The 20,685-nt window shown below is 34.8% G+C and overlaps 1 protein-coding gene across 1 annotated transcript in view; it reads right to left on the bottom strand.

Moving 5' to 3' along the window:
• Nucleotides 1–3,243: 3,243 nt before the first annotated feature.
• Nucleotides 3,244–20,685, bottom strand: part of ptk2aa (protein tyrosine kinase 2aa) — a gene marked incomplete at its 3' end in the record, with an annotated part of 106,583 nt that continues 89,141 nt past the window's right edge. The window contains 7 exon segments of the mRNA NM_198819.1: nt 3,244–3,963; nt 6,122–6,202; nt 6,966–7,121; nt 8,986–8,994; nt 12,791–12,885; nt 14,804–14,843; nt 15,732–15,794. Coding sequence (NP_942114.1) covers nt 3,757–3,963; nt 6,122–6,202; nt 6,966–7,121; nt 8,986–8,994; nt 12,791–12,885; nt 14,804–14,843; nt 15,732–15,794 — 651 coding nt within the window.

The raw sequence follows: 20,685 nt of genomic DNA, 5'->3' as shown, positions 1-20,685 counted from the left end.
TGTCATTTTCTTTACAGAGAATTAAAACAACAGATGTTTGGTAAATATTGAAGGGAGAAAAAAAGCGAAATTTTATTGCATAATGAAATGACCTCATGCACATAGTAATTTAATAGCAAACATTTTTCCCAATCTGCTGTATAGTATTCCATAAAGTGAATCTGAAGTTTACTTGGTGCTGAAAATGATGAGCATTTCTAAAGGCATCATTCAGCATTTTTGACTTTAAGTAGACTTTTTCCCTTTGATAATTATTAAAATGATGAACTACAGAATTGAATTTTAATTTTTGATGCTGTAAGACATTAAAAGGTTAATTCAGTAGGGTTAACTCCAGCAGAAACCAGACTACAGACCCACAGTGATAAAGATACCATTTTATTAGTTAAAAGATCTGTACAGTTGCTTCTTCCTGAGAATAATTTATATCAATGACAAAAGAAATGGATTTCACGATTGTTCTGTACACAAAGAAAATCTAGTCCAAACTCAACGGGGCTCCTTACACCCTTAGTGTGGTAAAAAATAACTGTACAGAGGAGAAACGGGTTGATGAAATGAGAAGGCAGCTCTGATTATAACCATTTACCAAGATGTGCTTCAAGTGCCTGATATGTGACTATTGACTTCAGTCCCGGCAGAACGTTCTGCTCTTCATACTATAGCTGTGATCTCTTCAAAAATATGTTCAATATGACTGTTTGGCTTGAGTCTGTACACGAGTCCTGAGCCAACTCCAGAGGAAGATTTCAGGAGGATGCAGCTTAAAAACTGAAGATCAGCACCTAGAAAACACTAGTCTCTTGACGAGCCTTTGGGTTATTGGAGAATCTTCCAGTTGCAGGTTTGAGTAAGACCACGAAGACCAACTTCATTTCTGGATATATCAAATCAACGAACGGTTAAACAAGAGAGATAAGAGTCTTCAGTCCAGCACATCCTGAAGAGTCTCTTAAAGAGACGCCACACACACACATCAGTGATATTCACTCTTCCTAAACCAGGGCTCTGTTCTTCATACCTTGCTTAAATGATTTAAGATGGGTTTTAATCTTGATAACTGATCTCAGGCTAATTTGGTTCTTCAGACAAGCTTGCAAATCAGATTAAAATGTCTGGATGAACTGATCTGAGATCAATATGTGTTAAATAGAACTCATGATCATCAATGCAACGATTGGCTGACTGTAATGACATCATCTGATCAATATTTAATGGTCCACATGAGCAAAATTACTTAATTCGTAGTAAACGGTGTGTTCAATATGATATGCAATAACTTCATTTGTTATGTGCTGCACTTTCAGTATTTAATCAGTATGTTCTTAGTTTTACATTGAGCAGATTTTCTCCAATATAGTAGCCCAGGCCTAGTCAAGTTTCTTAATCTGCATAAAGCACAGCTGGCTGTTAAAATAAATTTTACATTAAATAAATAAACATTTTAATATTGGTAAAGGTGTCTGCAACTTTTGTGGAGCATCAACTCATTGTTGATTCAGCATATTAGCTGTCAAAATATGACTGCATAATGTATTCCTTAAAAAAAAAAAAAAAAAGTTGTGCACGTCTGCTGTTATACACACATTGTACTAAAGCTGGGTTTGTGCCTTAAAATAGTACATGTTAGTATCTAAAGTCCATATTAATAAACACTCTTTAAAACCCTTGGGGAGAACCACCCCATAACAGTGCAGATTGCAGTTTTATTTATATATTTTTAACTTTAAACTGAAACTATCTATTATTTTACTATCTCAAGTGTATAGAACTACTGTAAGAAAATCTGAGCATTCGGTACACACTTTCTGTATTAGAATTGCTTGAAATGACCTGATCTGATCCTGCTGATATAAAATAAGCTGCTGCTCCTGAGCAGGTTTGAGCTGTTATGACGCCACTCTCAGATGAGTTTTGAAGAACGAAACAATCCTGGATCAAATTGTCAATAACCAAATTCAGCTAACGGAGTAATCCACGTACAAAGAACAGACCCCTGTATGAGTTTCTTCATCTAGTTTGAAGAGCTTTTGAAACTGGTTGCCATTAATTACCATCCAATCATTTTGATTTTCTATTATGGGAGTCAGTCGCTGTTTCCAAACACCTACACTGTAAAAAAGAAATCTTGCCTTCTTTTTTTGTTGTCGAATAATATGAACTTCTTACCTTACATCAATCAAACTGACGAGCTAAAAATGAACTAATTTAGTTGAAATTTGATTAATCTTGAAATAAAGCAACATGTTTGTCGTCTTGCCGTTGTCATTACACTTTTTATGCGCATTTTGGAATATTGCATTTAAAAAAAAACAAGCAAAGCGTATCCTATATGGACAAAACATGTGGATAAACAACGACGGAAACACATTTAGCGAATAAACTTCATCATACATTAATAAAGTGATGTGATTTTAGTTTTCTCAGATGATGTGATGCTATAAATGTGCGTTTCAGGGACTTTGCTTTGTTAATGTTGGTTTGCAGCTTTAAGCCGCGGTCACACTGCACTTTTCTCCCCATAGACTTCCATTCATACAATGTGAATGGGACAGACTGGAAACACAAGCTCGTGCAACAGGTTTCGCAGTTTGCTGCGTTGCAAAGTTCAGTGAAATTTATATGGACCAATCACTCACTTAAAATGTCTAATCATCTTGTTTAATCCCGCCCCTTTTCACAGCACCATAGAACTGATTTTGCACGATCAAACTCTACCGTGACCGCGGCTCTACATGTTTCCAGCTTTCCATTGTTGCAGATGTGAAATGTTGTTGTGCTGATTGTAAAAGGCCTCAGCCTAGAGGTCTGCATTCCCACGGCTGTCCCGCGGGCGCCGCAGGACCCGACCAGATTTCTGCGGCGCGGGAATAAATATCTGAATAAATCGCGGGAGCGGTCGGTAACGGGTTTAATTTGGGACGGGAGCGCGAATGAGAGAGAGAGAGCTTTCCCAGATAGCAAAATACACTCGGGCCAGTTCCGGCTAGATTCTCGCCTGCCGGAGACTTACCACTCAGCCCGGCATCGGCTGCCGTACTCCGGATGCTTGTGGACTCACAATCAATCGGGCCAGATGCAGCGGCTGTAAGTGAGCCGACGCTGCCGCATCCGCGACGGAATCGGCCCGAGAGTAACGTGCACTGCGGCCCGGAGCTGACGCAACTCAGTATTTATATAACTTTATATAAAACCTTTTGGTATTACATTGGTACTTGATACATGGTATTACAAGCCTTTGAGTTGATATAACAGCAAACGGGGAGCGGTCGGGTTCGGGCTAAAACTTGGCGGGCGGGAGCGGGATTCAAAATTTAGTCCCGCGCAGATCTCTACCTCAGCCCTCCGTCATCACAGTGCTTCAGTATTATTATTCTTCCCTCCAGCATCTGTCTGTGCTCCCATCTCACGCCTCCAAAAGCCACCGCATTCATTGCGTTTCTGAGGTGCAACTTATTTATTAGAGAAGAAACACCACAGTGGCGAATACCAACGCATCAAACTAACTCCTCTGACAGATATTTGAGCATGTTGATCAGGAAGTGATGATCCAGCTCTCTTTTTCTGCTATATTCGCTTGTTTTATGCAATATTGCAGTTTTGCGCATGCATCTACTTCTCATCTTTGGATAGAAACAGCTAATGGCAGCCAGTTTCCAGCATTCTTCAACTCATTAATACTGATCAGATGTTTGGGTGAAGTGTGTCTCTTTAAGAGTGATGTTCCTCCGTGATGATCCAGCCAGTGTGGAGGTCTCAGTGTGTGCGGTGGCTCATCTTGAGTCGGGCCTGGTCGATGACGTCCAGCAGGTTTTTGGCATCCACAGCGAGCGCGTGAGCCGCCGTCAGCATCTGCTTCTTGTAGTCCTGCTGGAGGCTGGTCAGCATGTACTGCTGCGCCAGACGCATCTTACTGATCAACTCCGCCAGGTCAGAGTTCAGCAGCTTCTGCGCCATCTCAATCTGAGGAAACACACACACACACACACACAGCAGAACTGCAATGACTGACGATAGCCGTGTCTTATTTCAGAGACTTTAAAGGAGAGTCCTTCAAAGTCCACACAGTCTGAACCGAGTGTTTTGAAATGAGACGATCGAGCCTACAGAGGACGGATCTCATCACCAGACAACCATGACAGCTGCTGTTAATAAGCACTGATAACATTTGTAATGACTTATTCAGAGTGATTTTAAAACTTATTTTAAGCGATCTGAAGGCAAAACAAGGTATGAAGAAGCAGGAAATATATTTCCTTTAACCCATACATGTACATAAACATGTAAACTGTCTATAAATCAGTCTTCAGTAAGGCATGCCATACTCTTTGTTTATTAACACGTGTTTAAATGTGCAAGTAAAATAAACCTAATTCATACATTTAATCTGGAGTTTTCTTTTTAAAGCATCCTGCCGCAATCAGCGCGCAATCAGTCTTAAGCATGTTTATTTACATGCACTCTTTCAAACTTGCACAAAAAAGTCTAAACATATGTAAATTAAATAGTTTTTAAATTAATTATTAGACTATTCTACATATTTAATAAAGCAAAAATAGATTTGTCTCAGAAATAAGTTCACAATAAAACAAACTCACCATGTGTTACAACATTACACTTATTACACTGCTGCATATTTAATGAGGCAAAAATAGTCCTGCGATACATTTACGGTTGTGTGTGTAATTCAGATATGAAACCATAAGAATAAAATCAGAAATTCTGTGAATGCAGTTATTAATAAGACGTAATTTATCTGATTATTACACAACAATGGTTAATTGTCTTATGAAACGCAAAAATGTTTGTTAGCGCATTTCTGACGTAAAAGCATCAATCCTAAATTATATACATGATTTATAAAAGATTTATTTAGACACTTTATAGCTGATTAATAATTATGTAAAATAATTATAATTAATGCATGTGATGCACAACTATATTTAGACAGTTTCAGGTGACTGATGCAAAAGCAAATAATGCAATAAATGAGCGTTAACTTTAGAAAATATCAAATATTTGTGGCATAAATACAGACTAAACTGTTTTTGTGAGTAACTTAGAAATTAAACTATGAATAAAATCAGAAATTCTATAAACGCAGTTATTAATAAGATGTAAATAATCTGATTATTACACAATAATGGTTAATAGTGTTACGAAACAGACAAGGATGCAATGTTTGTTTGCCCATTTCTGATGTAAAAACATAAATTCCTCTAAATACTATACGTGATTTATAAATGATTTTTTATTTAGACACTTTATAGTTAATAATGATGTAATATTATAATTAATGCATGTGATGCACAGATATATTTAGACAGTTTTCAGGTGACTGATGCAAAAGCAAATAATGCAATAAATGAGCGTTAACTTCTAGAAAATATCAAGAGAAGTTTCACAAACTAATTTCGAGAGGAGCACGTGATGTGATTATGTACGACTGGCTGCTCATCTGTATCAGTAATAATATCATCAGAGTGATCCAAGCGTGGATTGTTTTCTCTCTACTGCTCGATCGTCATTTTCGGAAGAATCCCCTCTTCCACCCATCTCCTGGGGAGCTCTCGAGACCTACCTGATCTCGCATCCCCTTATATGCCTATTGACCGGGCGGGAGCCTTGGGCTCAAGTATCTCCGAGCTCAGGGTTCTCTCCCTGGACAACATGCTAAACTTGCTATTAACGGCAAGCATATCTAAGTGTGAACTCTTAAATGTTTGTGGATAAATACAGACTGAACAGTTTTAAATAGAAATTAAACTATAAGAATAAAATCAAACATTTTATGAATGCAGATATTAATAAGATGTAATAAATATAAATATCAAAGCGATGGTTAATAGTGTGCTGAAACGCAGACTAGCAAGATATTTTTGTTAGCGCATTTCTGATTTAATAATTATGATTAATAACTGATCCATAATTTTTTTTTACCATTGATTAATAATTAATGCAAGTAACACACAACTATAATTACACAGTACAAATATAGGATTATTATTTGTTTGATTGATGCAAAAATAAACAATGCAATAAATGTGTATGAACTGTATGTAGGCTGTATTATATTTTAATGAAGCAGTAAATCAGTGCGTGCGTGTGTGTGTGTTCTGACCTCTCGATGTGTGTGTGCTGGTAACACTGGTATAGTCTCGTCCACCGTCGCCAGCAGAGTCCTGAGAGCCAGACCAACATCCTGACAGAAAGAGCGCACACACACACACACACACACACACACACACACACACACACACACACACACACACACACACACACACACACACACACACACACACACACACACACACACACACTTCAGACTATGATGGTATCAGATTTTCTTGTTTGTGATTATTTGCTAAAGTTTTCACCATGATATATACGATGTTGTCACAGTACCGACCTAAAAAGTTGCTTCATTATATTTACATGTTCATAAATGTAAACAAAAATTACAGTGCAAGAGGATGATCAAGTTCAACAGGTAACACTTTATTACGTATGAACAAGTCTCATTAGTAAACATCAGTATGTTGGCTTTACATTAGATATGAACTCTATTTAATTAAATCCACAATTATGACTTAATGAGTTATGAGGAATTAACTAAAGTGACATCACCAAAGACTATTAAACGAGCAGTTTTCATCGAGATCTGTATAATTATCAAATGTTAACTAACTAAGCTGTATGTACAGTTAACAAAGTGCTGCACTGTAAATATTCAGTATTATGCATATAGTATTCAACATCTCAGTGTGTCAGATCAACATGTAAAGATTACCATTAAATCACCAATTCAATCATCACTTGCTGCTGTTAAGAAGGTTGTTCTGTTCTTCAGATTGTTATATTAGTGGTTGTTCATCTATTTTTAAGTGTCTATATGCACGTTCATGATTAATATATATTGTATTGAGTATTATCAGACTGAAGTGATGTTCTCCCATGGGGCTCACCTTGACCATGGGCACGTACTCCTCTGGCAGCGCGGGCTGAATGCGGCTGGACATCTCGATCACGGCCTTCACCAGCCCCGTCACATTCTCATACACTTTATCATTCGAGCGGTCCAGATTGGCTGTCGGAGGAGGACTGATCTCCTGAGGCTGAAGCTGAACACACACACACAGAGTGCAGCACTTCATTATGACAGCAGATGGCAGCACAGCTTTACTCCAGAAACAACACACACACGCACGCACTCAAACACACACACAGTTTTCCAGATAGTGAAGGTTGCTGGATTAGTTTTTGTACTTGGTCAGATTTGTATTATTCAATTAAAAAGATGATACAGGAGTAAAAACTTAACATTAGCATTTAAAAAAGACCAATAATGAAACAACTCAAGCATTAAAAAGCTGATGTCATATATTTAATATGTTAATATGCACATTTATAGAAAATCTGTGCTCATTCTAATGACTTTCCCAGACGTGCAAATCATGAATATAAAATGTCACATTTGATGAGCTTTTCTATTTGCTTTCCTGTGAAATTGTAATTCGTTTTGAGATCAGACTTTCTCCAGAAGACTAAATATAAAGGGAAATTCAGTGGAAATGGCTCTGCTCAACAGCGTTTGGGAAATATTTGAAGAATTAAAATTTCATAATAATTTTGCCTTCAGCTGTAGATCTAACATGCACTGCTGCTGTTGTTGTTGTTTGACGAATTTTGTTTAGCTCTTTTTAAAAATGACTTCTTTGTTTTATTGAACATTTAAGGATGCATTTATCAGGGTTTCTGCAGGGTCTTAATATCTTACATCTCAAAATCCAAATTTTTAGGCCTTAAAAAGTCTTAAATTTACTGAAATGTTGTGTTGTAGGTCTTACGCCTTTTTTTAAGCAGGTCAAAATGTTCCTTTGTTCATGTATTGCTGCCAAATCTGGTCAAAACCCATACAATCACCAACAATCATCTCAGTGAAACTTTTATCTTTTTATTAAATTTTAGGTCATTTTTAACTATATTTATCATGATGCTTTAATTATTTTCCTTACAGTAACATTTGTTTAAAAGTTCTCCGTGTATTTACTGCTGAGGACACCGGCCTGGACAGATTGTTGTGCACAGATTGAGTTTATTTTAGTTTTTAACATTTGTTCATTTTTAAAAAATATTTAAAAGAAAGTTTATGTTGGGAAAAAAGTGTATGGATACAAGAAAAGCTTGCTTGATTTTATACAATATCTAAAATATTTTACTAAGAAATATCTAAAATATTTTACTTTTTATTATTAATGTATTATTGTATTGTTAAATGTATTAAATTATATATATATATATATATATATATATATATATATATATATATATATATATATATATATATATATATATATATATAATTTTATTATTATTATTTTTTGGCATTTTTTTTATAGGTCTTTTCCACCTGGCCCATTTGAAAAACAAACCTTAGCATTTAGCCCTTCATAAGTCTAAAATTTCATTCATAATGGTCTTAAAAATGTTTAAAGTAGTCTTAAATTTAGTTTGTTAAACCTGCAGAAACCCTGATTTATATGTGGCTCCACAAAAAGACACTTAACCATTAATACCTGTTTATAATGATTAAAGTGAATACTTTGGTGAATTTAGGCCTTTTTAAGATCAATTATTTTCTTCTTAATCAATTTATCCTCCATTCAAACCATCTTTACACAAAAAATAAAGTAAATAAAGAAAGAAATTCGGAATTTTATCTGACTCCAGACTTCATTCATCATATTAAGCATCTAAATATTACTATAACAACATGCTGTGCTATATTCTTGGCAATATTATATAGTAAATATTAGAGTATTAATTATCAGTGTAAATAAAAAATACCAGCAATTGACTAAACAGATCAGTTACCAGTGTTCATACAGTGAATAACACACAGACACACACAAACACACACACACACAAGCATGCAAATGTATACATACACACACATAAACACACACACACACACGGGGGTCTTACCCTCCAGGGCTACGTGCAACAGTGCAGCATAAAGCAGGAGAGCGTGCAGAGGAAAGAGCGGGATGCAGAAACACAACACAACATTATTAATGCAAACAAAACAACTCATAAACACATGCACAGAGAGGAGACAAGTGTGTGTGCGCGAGTGTGTGTGTGTGTGTGTGTGTGTGTGTGATCTTTCAGCTCAAACAAAGTCCACATCCAAGAGAAACACACACAGAGCAGAGCTCCCGCTTCATGACTTCAGCCTCCTGACAGATCAGACTTGATCTAATACTCTGGAATCTTCAAAGCTTCAGGATTTGCACAAGAATTCAGCAGAAGAGCAACAACTCCAGGAGGAAAAGAGAGAAATATGAGCTCTTACATAAGAGATAGGGAAAAACAGTGGAATGATGGAGAGCTTATTTTAATATCACTCACTCCTATAGTTCTGGGGCGACACGGTGGCTCAGTGGTTAGCATTGTGACCTTACAGTAAGAAGGTCGCTGGTTCAAGTCCCAGCTGGGCCAGTTGTTATCTCTGTGTTTGCATGTTCTCCCCGTGTTGGCATGGGTTTCCTCCGGGTGCTCCGGTTTCCCCCACAGTCCAAACACATGTGCTATAGGGGAATTGATGAACTAAATTGGCCGTAGTAAATGAGTGTGTATGGATGTTTCCCAGTACTGGGTTGCAGCTGGAAGTGCATCCGCTGGAATAGTTGGCGATTCCTTCTGCTGTGGTGACCCCTAATGACTAAAGGGACTAAGCCGAATGAATGAATGAATAAATCTATAGTGTGTGTGTGTGTGTGTGTGTGTGTTTGTGTGTGTGTGTGTGTGTTTGTCTGTGTGTGTAGTACTGTGACTCCTGACTAACAGCTCCTATAGGAAACTAAAGCTCATTACATGCTAAATAAACCTGAAATAAAGGATCAAATATTAATTAAAGCACATCTTTTCAAGTTAGATTTAATAATTTATATATATATATATATATATATATATATATATATATCTCTCTCTCTCTAATATATATATATATATATATATTAATATATATTTTTTGTAGTCAGTGATTAATTTGTAAATTGCGAGATCCCGGAACAGATTGGGGTAACAAATCCGGCATGTTACTTGAGGAGGAAGAGGTAACGAAACATTTGTACCACCAAATTGCTGGGTCAATCTAAGTGAACTACAGCTTGCATTAGTAGCTTTTATAGTGTGCATGTCAGTACCAGCGCAAGTGCAACTGGTGCTCTAGGCAAATGACCTCACGGTGTTCATGCCGCCCTTTCACAAACGAAAGTGAAGATCGGGTGGACCCAGGAGGTGTGAAGGAAAGTGAAAGGAGAAGGACGGGGATCGGTAAACTGAGGTGCCTAAATTAAGCCCTGATTTAAGTACAAGTTAAGCTAAATGGAAATGAGAAATGTTACTTTAATTAAATTAAATGTGTTATATAAAACTTTATTAATATTTAATCAAACTTTTATTTCATTTTAAAAGTCTTTTTTTTAAATCAGTGAACTATAATAAAACTGAATGAAAAAAAGTCTAAAAATAATCTGGGAATATTTGCTATCTGCCTCTATCACGTGCTGTGTGAACAGATGAATCACAGGCTGTGTGTGAACCAGTGATCGCTCTTCACTCTCCATATTCAGAGAAAATCTTGAGTGTGTGTTCTGAGAAAGGACTGGAGTGTTTTCCTCTCTCTTTAATCCAGCTGAATATTCAAGGGCTTCTCATGAGAATCAGCTGAAGGTTAAGAAAACAGGAAAACCAAAAACACTGAGCCAGGCGAAGCTCAGCTCTTATGTAAGAGCAACGGGGGAAAATAAACATGCTTTCTCCAAAAATCTTGCCAGAGTCGAGTGTGTGTGTGTGTGTGTGTGTGTGTGTGTGTGTGTGTGTGTGTATGTGTATGTGTGTGTGTGTGTGGAGAACTGAGACCACCAACTAATAATTCCTATAGGAAACTAAAGCTACAAACAGCTTCATTACATATTCATTATATGCTAAATAAACCTGAAATTTAGAAAACTATTAAACCTCATCAAAAAATGAGAGATGTTTGGTGTTCCCATTAACAGCTCAAAATATCTTACAGATTATTTATTATGTCATGTTGAAAATGCTAATTTTGGGGTACAAGTAAAAAAAAAAATAAAAAAAAAGCTGTGTGTGTCTTTTTAAATGCAAATGAGCTTATATTCCCCACCCCCTTTCAGAACAGGGCGGAGTTTTGACATCTTTGTTATGATGTTCACATTGCACAGATGAACACAAGACTTCACAATCTAGCCCATGTGAAACTCCACCCACTTATAAATAAATTCCCTTCTGACCATATATGGTAATTAATGAACAGTCCAGTAAATAGATTACATTATGCAAGAAGCTGTTTTCATGCGTGTCTTTTTAAATGCAAATGAGCTCCATAACTGGGAGGAGTTTTGACATCTCTGCTATACAGAATTAGATATGAGGAAACAAACATGACTGAGGATTTACATTTATTTTGTTACTTCTCAGTTTTTCTTAGCAGCAATGGGTGTGGCTCTTTAACAGTAATGGGCGGAGCCTATAAATTGTGTCCACAATTTACCATTTTGAGTCCTCCCCGGGGAGGGTTCTAGGCTAATTCATTCATTCATTTTCTTTTGGCTTACTCCCTTTATAAATAAGAGGTTTCCACAGGGGAATGAGCCGCCAACTTATCCAACATATGTTTTACACAGCGGATTCCCTTCCAACTGCAACCCAGTACTGGGAAACACCCACACACTCACATTCACAAACATACACTAAGGCTAATTTAGTTTATTCAGTTCGGTCCAGGATAATACATTATATAATGCGTCCATCAACAGTTATGGGCGGGGCTTTGTGAACTGTGATGTCATAACATACAGATTCTGCAGACGACCTGTTTTGAGACACTGATTATGATTTATAGAGATTAAAATGATAAAAGTGCATAGATTTTTATTATTATAGTGTGGATCTGTACACACTGCCAACACATGTTTATGTCCAAACAATATAGAAAAGTTAATTTAGTATAATAGGAGCCCTTAAATTATTCACTTACAACTAATTAGCAGAATTTTTCATTTAGCTTATTTAATAAAGTGTTTTGAACAAATAAAAGGAGGAAAATTGGAAAAAAGGTTTATATATGATCTGAAAGCTGAATAAATAAGTTTTTGTTGATGTTTGTTTTTTATGATAGTTGTATATTGGCTAACTACTGATAAAATCGCCTTTAAAATGGATTAAAATAGCATATCACAATCCAAAAACTAGATATTGCTAGGTGGAAATTCACAAAATGTCTTTCTAGTTCTGGATAATAATCAAATAATTGTTGATTAATTAATAATCTATAATTTTGACAATGTATTTAATGGCTATTACCTGTGCAACTAAACACTTTAATGTGCAAAAAATCAAAGTTCTGTCACTTTAATGCCTAAATAAATCTTTTCAACATTTAAATGAAACTCCTTTCTCTTCCTCTGCTGTACGAGAATGTCTTCCAGCTCAACATGGACGTGGATTTTCCCACAAGCGCGGCTCCTCGGAGTGTTTTCTCTCTGAGGTTTGGCTGAACGTTGAGTGTTTTCTGCTGACGGAGATCAACTGTGTGTGAACTCTACATGTGGGTGTTTGAGCGGGAAACTGGAGGATGTTTGGTGGATGAGAGCAGCATGCAGAACACATCAGCCAATCAGCATGCGGCTCTTCAGAACTCGTTATCATCATGCGGGATGGGTGTTAGTTCGTTATGGGTGTGTGTGTGGGTGTTTGGTACCTTGACGCCCTCATTATAGCTGTCGGCCGGGCTCAGGTTAGTCAGGTGAGCTGGAGCTCCGGGACGAGGAGGTTTCTTTGGAGGAGCCACAAGATCTGCAGGACATGAAGAAGATCAGTGTTATAACTGATACTATACTTTATAACTTATATCAATATCAATATCTTATATCAAATGTTATTATTATTATTATGTATTTTCTGTGTGTACATTTGAACATTGCATTTTTTAAAGCCTGGAAAATGTCTAAAGTGAAACAAATGTTACTTATATTATATATATATATATATATATATATATATATATATATATATATATATATATATATATATATATATATTGTATAATGATGGTTTGTCCTGTAGGTTATCGAAAAAAAAACTAGCTGAAAGGGGCTAATCATTTTGTCCCAAAAATGGTTTTAAAAAAAATTAATAACTGCTTTTATTCTAGCCAAAATAAAACTAATAAGACTTTTTCCAGAAGAAAAAATATTATCAGACATACTGTGAAAATTTAATTGCTCTGTTAAACATCATTTGGGAAATATTTAAAAAAGAAAATAAAAATCAAAAGGGGGCGAATAATTCTGACTTCAATTGTGTGTGTGTGTGTATGTGTTTGTGTGTATATATATATATTATTTCTAAGTTTTTTATAAGCACAAAACAGAACAAAAATATTTATACAATCTAGAATATTTTTCATACAAATGATAACAAAAATACAGAATAAAATGTAAATAAGTAAATAAATAAAAAAAAACATAAAATATTAATAATAATTAAAAACACAGAAAAACCACTAGTGCATCCAAACATGCATCATATTGAGTAAATAATATACACCAAGTTTTACTCGATCAAACTCAAAACATTGAAAATGAAGTTGAAATTAATTATAATTGTGTTTTAGTAAGAATTATTTATTATAGAATTATTATTAAATTTTAAAGCATTTAAAGAATGTTTGGTGCATTTTTTCAAGCAAAAGCAGAATGATTCTTTAGCACAGTAATAAGTTACTGAACACAAATTAAATATTGAAGCATATTGCTCCCTGTATTCTGTAAGCAACGCATTTATATTAAAACATTTACATTTAAAACAAAACCAATATGGACATTTAAAAAACAGCTACATTTTTATCTGTATTTATACATCAGATATTTAAAGTGCCCTATGAGGGAAATCTGAATATTCCGAGGCATATTAGAATAATAAAAGATCAGTATATGGAAATGCACATACTATGAGTCTCAGACATTACTGTTTCCTCATTTACATGTAAAAAAATCCCGGTGGACAACGGGCCAATCAGAAGACAAAACAAACTGTGACGAGACTCACGAGCCATGCCCTTAACATTTGCATGTAATCATTAATATTCACCACACAAGCCATATATGGTCAATTATGGACCTTCTGATTCCAATGCAGCATATGGCAACTTTAAAGTGTGGATATTGAAAAAAGAATTACTATTTAAGATTTTAAATACTGCAACATCACAAAACATATCACATGAATTATTAATGTTATAAATAAAAAGTTGACAAACTATATTACAAGATGCACACCTTTCTAGTAATAACAGTCTTGAATCAGTCATAATTACAGGTTCAGATGAACAAAACAAAGTACTTTATTTAATTTAATAGTGTATTTGTTATATTATTGGACCTTTTATTAGGTTAATAACAGTAAAAACTATTAAAGATTTCATTAATATTCATGACTTTTCTAAAAATCACCATTTTCAGGGTTTTATTTCCAAGTAATTAATTAATTAAGTGTTAAAGGTTGTGGTTTTGACAGTAATTTCTGTCTTATTTATAAATTATTAATAATTCTGTCTTATGTTGTATTATTAAACCTGCTGTAAATGATTGCAAAAAATCAATAAATAAATAAAAACTGTCACATCAGTCCACAAGCTAATTATTAGAAGTTTTACTAATTTTCCCACATGAGCTGTATATTTCTAGTGTTATAAATGTGAGATTGCTCATACCGGTTTTGCCCACGGGCTGGTAAACGTGCTGCTTTCCCATCTGAAAGAAAACACAATCACAAACAACAAGTGTTAAATAAGCTCCCGCTGGTTTTCATGCAGACCGACTTCCTGCTGCCCACCAGGGCCCTGTGGAATTGTGGGTAGTTTGTGGGAGAGCCAGGCATATTTCAAGCACAAATCTAAAAAAGATTCACCCATTGAGTCTAGTGTGTGTGTGTGTGTGTGTGTGTGTGTGTGTGTAATTACAGCTGTAGATCAGACTGTCTGTAGTGATGAAGCTTGTTTTTCACTCATTAGATCAGTCAGAGATCAGGATGGCACTTCTGACTCACAAAACACCCAGAACGCCCCTGTAATTTACCCTTGCTCCGCTATGTCTACTCTCAGACTCTCAGGCTACATTGACACCAGCTTAATTCAATTCATCTTTATTTCTATAGCACTTATACAATGGAGATTGTGTCAAAGCAGCTTAAAATAGAAGATTAAATGGCTTTAACCAGTATGTACTTGCGTCAAAAAAACGAATACAATGTACTTACTGTATTCATAATGTACTGCAGAACACTGGTGGGGTTGTTAAGGTAGTAAATGGGAAGGTTTGAGCGGTATGGGCAGGATTAGGTTGCAAGGGATGGCCAACAGTGTAATTAAAGATGTAGTAATAGAAATGAATTACAAATGCAATTACATGAATGTATTTAATGAATCATAAATACAAATGTACCACCATATACACAGTGTAAGCGAATACAATATAAATTGGGACCAAACTTTAGGTAAAGAGTTGTAAATGTGCTCTTCTGAGTGTTGAAGGTTGTGGTTTTGCCTGTGAGACTGACAGGAAGTGAGAAACAGCTCATGTGAATTTCCCTGAGTGCAGAAATAAACACACAGACACATGCAGGGCATGCTGGGAACTCACCGGGGTCTGCAGAGCGGCGTCCTCACGGTCGATGCTGCTGCGAGAGTTCCTGGACTCCGGCTTCTGGACAAACACAAGCCAGAGCTCACATAAACAGAGCAGCATTTAGGAAAACACTCAGCCATAGATGTATGAGAGAAACCTTCAGCTGATTACATCATCATCATCATCATCATCATCATCATTCCTCAAGCATAAACAATCTCTCATCACACAAATGATGAATTTCCAGTACGTTTCTACTCAAATGTGTGATTGATTACTAGATTAAAACGATAATACCAATAAATAATAATAATAACGATAATAATTATAATAAAATAATAATAACAATAATAATAATAATCATAATTATTATTATAAACAACAACAACAATAATAATATTATAATAATAACAACAAACAACAACAACAACAATAAAAATAATAATAGTAAATAATAATAATAATAATAATAAACAATAATAATAACAACAACACTAAAATAATAATAATACTAATAATAATGAAATAATAATAAAAATACTTAAAACTGCAACAATAATAATAAACAATAATAATATTAAAATAATAATAATAATAATAAAATAAAAATAATAATCACAACAACAATAATAAACAATAATAATATTAAAATAATAATAATAATACAAAATAATAATAATATTAATAATAATAATGAAATAAAAAAATAACAACAACAATAATAATAAACAATAATAATATTAAAATAATAATAATAACAATAATAATGAAATAAAAAAATAATAACAACAACAACAACAATAATTAACAATAATGATATTAAAATAATAATAATAATAATAATAAATAACAATAATAAAAAATAAACAAAAATATAATAATTAACAATAAAAATAAAATGTTAACTTTTTTCATAGTATTCTTTTTCAATTGTGCATAGAAATTAATCTAAGGAGTCAATTGTCACTAAACACAAGTTAATAATATACTCTAGTGATAAAATAATTATTATAAATATAATGTAAGCAGCATTTGTTTCTCTTTAGAAAATTTTCAGACTTTAAAAAGAGCAAAGTAAAAAAAGTTGCACACAGAAAATACATACTAATAACAAAAACAACAATTACACATATCACATACAATACATACATATAATTACACATACACCATTTTATTAATTACTTTAATGTTTAATGTTTTTAATGCTATATTATTATTATGCTTGCTGTAATGCTCTATTATTTTGCACGACTTTTCTGAAACTCTAAAAATTAAATCGTCAATGTTTTCAACAGGTTTTTTAATTGAGTATCGTTTAATTTGTTTGTTTGTTTTTCATTTTAAAAATGTCCATAACTTTTAAACACCTCATTTATATACATACATATTTATGGAAAATAATAACAATAAATAAAAAGTAAATTTCTGTATTGACAGAAGAAAAACATTCGACAAATTTTTCCATAAATAAAAAAAATTAAATCCACTTCTGTATTGACAGATCTCTCATGACCACAAAAAGCAGCAACAAAAACACAGAGAAAGTCAACATCTCAGCAGTTACTGCTCCAGAAGGCATCAAAAACAGCTCAACAACAGAAAACTACATGAAGAACATCTCGAAACAAACCCATCGCTCTCTAAATAAGCTCAGTTACCGTCTTTCCAAAGCAGAACTTGAAGAGATGCATCCTGCATTTAGAGCGTCCCAGGATAGAGCGCTTGGTGTGTGTGTCCATGAGTGTGTGTGAGTGTGTGTGCTCTCTCCGTCTGCTGCTGTCAGACTGATAAACTCGCTTTTCTTCCCTCTGACTCCTTCACATGACTCTCTCTCTCTCTCTCTCTCTCTCTCTCTCTCACACACACACACTCATTCACTTTCTCCCTCTTGCTTTCTCTCTCTCTTTCTCTTTATCTCTCTCTTTCTCTCTCTCTCTCAGAAATGAGAGGTGGAGTTTCAGTCTGTCCTAATTTGCCTTTTAGAGCTTAAATAATGGCAAAAATCAGAGCCAAGTTTGCTTTTTATCATCTGACATACAACTTAATGGATTTTAAAGGGGAATTATTGTGCAAAAATCACATTAATAAGGTGTTTAAACAGTTTTTAATAGTACAAATGTATTCATTTATTTTTATGCAAGGCAAGTTTACTTTCATAGACATGTTTATTTCCTAGTAATTCAAAGTGTTTATAATCAGACTTGATAAAGCCGTCTGCAGACACACTTTGATTGACATTCTCCCTTTGTACGTGTCATCAGAGGGGGAAAGCCCCGCCCACTAGTGACCATCTCTCCCTCATTAGCATAAACAGCCCTGAGTGAGAAGCAGCTGTTAGAAATGTGCGGACAACATTTGGCGGAAAATTGTAAAAGAATTAGAAGTGACCATGAGGGTTAATAACTCTGACTTCAACTGTACAATGAGAAACAAAACTATCAGAAATTCAATAAATACATACACAAACAGAAAAGAAGTGTAATATGATTAATAAAAGATGATGAAAAATAACATACACACCTGTTGATTCATTCAGAGGGTTTGTAATAATGTTTCTGATTAGTTTGATCTCCCTCTCTCCCTCAAAATAATGTATTTTGTAAAGTATAATGTGCTAAAAACGTTGCAAAAATTCTAAATTCTTACTGCCTTTCTCAACCCATGTACACACACACACACAGGCACGCGCACACACACACACACACACACACACACACACACACACACACAAAGCTGCTGGTCTCAATCACACAGTGCTTTTAAAGACAGTAATGTTTAGTATGCAAATGTGTGTGTGTGTGTGTGTGTGTGTGTGTGTGTGTGTGTGTGTGTGTGTGTGTGTGTGTGTGTGTGTGTGTGTGTGTGTGTGTGTGTGTGTGTGTGTGTGTGTGTGTGTGTGTGTCTATGGAAAAGCCAGATCAACCTCTCCATCTGCCAGAAACACAGCTGTGTGGAATTCTGCATCCCACAATGCACTGCGCTCCACTTTCCATTCAGTGATGCTTTTTAATTTGCTTTTCACATCTCCATTTACAGCATCTTACTTTAGTACATTAATAAATATGACCACTGACCAGTCACAAAGGCAATTATTGGTATTATATATAATCTACAGGCTAAAGTGTTCCCAAAAAAGAAGATTTGCAGGGCAAGTTTCTAGTAATTCAAAGTGTTTATAATCAGACTTGACTAAAACAGTCTGCAGAAACACTTTGATTGACATTCTGCCTTTGTACGTGTCATCAGAGGGGGAAAGCCCCGCCTACTGGTGACCATCTCTCCCTCATTAGCATAAACAGCCCTAATGTATGGTTCATTCCGCTGTGGCGACCCCTGATCAATATGGAACTAAGCCAAAAAGAAAATGAATGAATGAAAACAGTCAAAAATGGATCAGTTCAATAAAAGACACTTTATTTAGTATACTTTGGTGTTTATTTTGTTTGTTTTTCTTTCTATTAGACTGAAAAAAAAAACATGAAGAGCCCCAAATCTCCATATTGCACTGAAAAGCTGTGATTTTGCCTGCAGTGTGTGTTAGTTTTCTCAGTGTGTGGATTTTCCCTGTGTCCTGAGCTCTCTCAGAGTGTTTAATTGACTCTGAGCAGATCTGACACGCAGACGCTCGTCCCGCAGGCTGAAGCTGCAGATTTGGAGGAGTGTTTAGCTGTAATATTTCTCTCTGTCAGCTGAAACACTGGCAGACTCTTCATTTGGCACTCAGGGTTTGTGGGAATGGTGTGTGCTTCTGAGACGTGCAAAGCTCTGCTCTGGTGTTTGATTGAGGAAAAGAGGAAATGCTTTTCTCTGAAGGAAAGAAGCAGCAGAGTGTCTCGAACGAGCCTTTCAGACTGCACAACACACACTCTCCAAACTCTCCATACTCTCATATTATAATAAATACAGTACATCATACTCATTCATTCATTTTCATTCAGCTTAGTCCCTTTATTTATTTTGTAAAGTGTCCTTGAGCTCTGGAAAGTCGCTATATGAATAAAATTATTATTATCATTATTATTATTATTATCAGAGGTCGCCACAGTGGAATGAAGCGCCAACTATTCCAGCATATGTTTTAAGCAGCGGATGCCTTTCCAGACACAACCCAGTACTGGGAAACACCGATACACACTCATTGACACACACACACTCGTTGACTACAGCCAATTTAGTTAATCAATTCCCCTATAGCGCATGTGTTTGGACTGTGGGGGAAACCGGAGCTCCCAGAGGAAACCCACGCCAACACGGAGAGAACATGCAAACTCCACACAGAAATGCCAACTGACCCTGCAAGGACTCGAACCAGCGACCCTCTTACTGTGGGGCCACAGTGTTAACCACTGAGCCAATCTGTGCAGGTTTGACTGTGATCACCAATATGATTTGGTTTCATATTAATGTAAAAGACCACTATAAATGTATCAGATTATTGCTTTGTATTATCATGCACTGTAGGTTATTATATTTGAAATATTTTTAAAAAGTTAATTTTTTATTTTATACAAATTTTTTTTAAATTATTATTATTTATTTATTTATTTATTTATTTATTTATTATTATCAAAAATATTTTCCATTTTGCTATATTTTTATCTATTTTTGCTGTAATTGTATTTGAATTTTATTTGTTTGCTAATTAATTTCGACGTTAATGTTTAAAAATGGGGGGTGGGGGGGTGGGAACAACTTTAATAATTAAAATAATAATAATAATAATAATAATAATAATAATAGTAACAATCATAAAAGTAAATAAATAAATAAAAGAAAAATAAAATGACAAAAACTAATTGCTGCACTAATGTAGGCACTAGGATGACCAGATTTTTGACTTTTTTTTCTCCAAATAGATAATAATTTTTGGAAAAAACATGAAAAACTATGATATTTTGATATGTGCAGATTATAATTATTTTGCTCACCAGATTTCAGTTTACAGTAATATGAGTGTGTATAGCTTGAT

The sequence above is a fragment of the Danio rerio genome, chromosome 19 (genome assembly GCF_049306965.1).
Source record: "Danio rerio strain Tuebingen ecotype United States chromosome 19, GRCz12tu, whole genome shotgun sequence".
In the NCBI taxonomy this organism is placed as follows: Eukaryota; Metazoa; Chordata; class Actinopteri; order Cypriniformes; family Danionidae; genus Danio; species Danio rerio.
The sequence above is the reverse complement of the archived record's forward strand: the minus strand, read 5'-3'. Positions and strand labels throughout refer to the sequence as shown.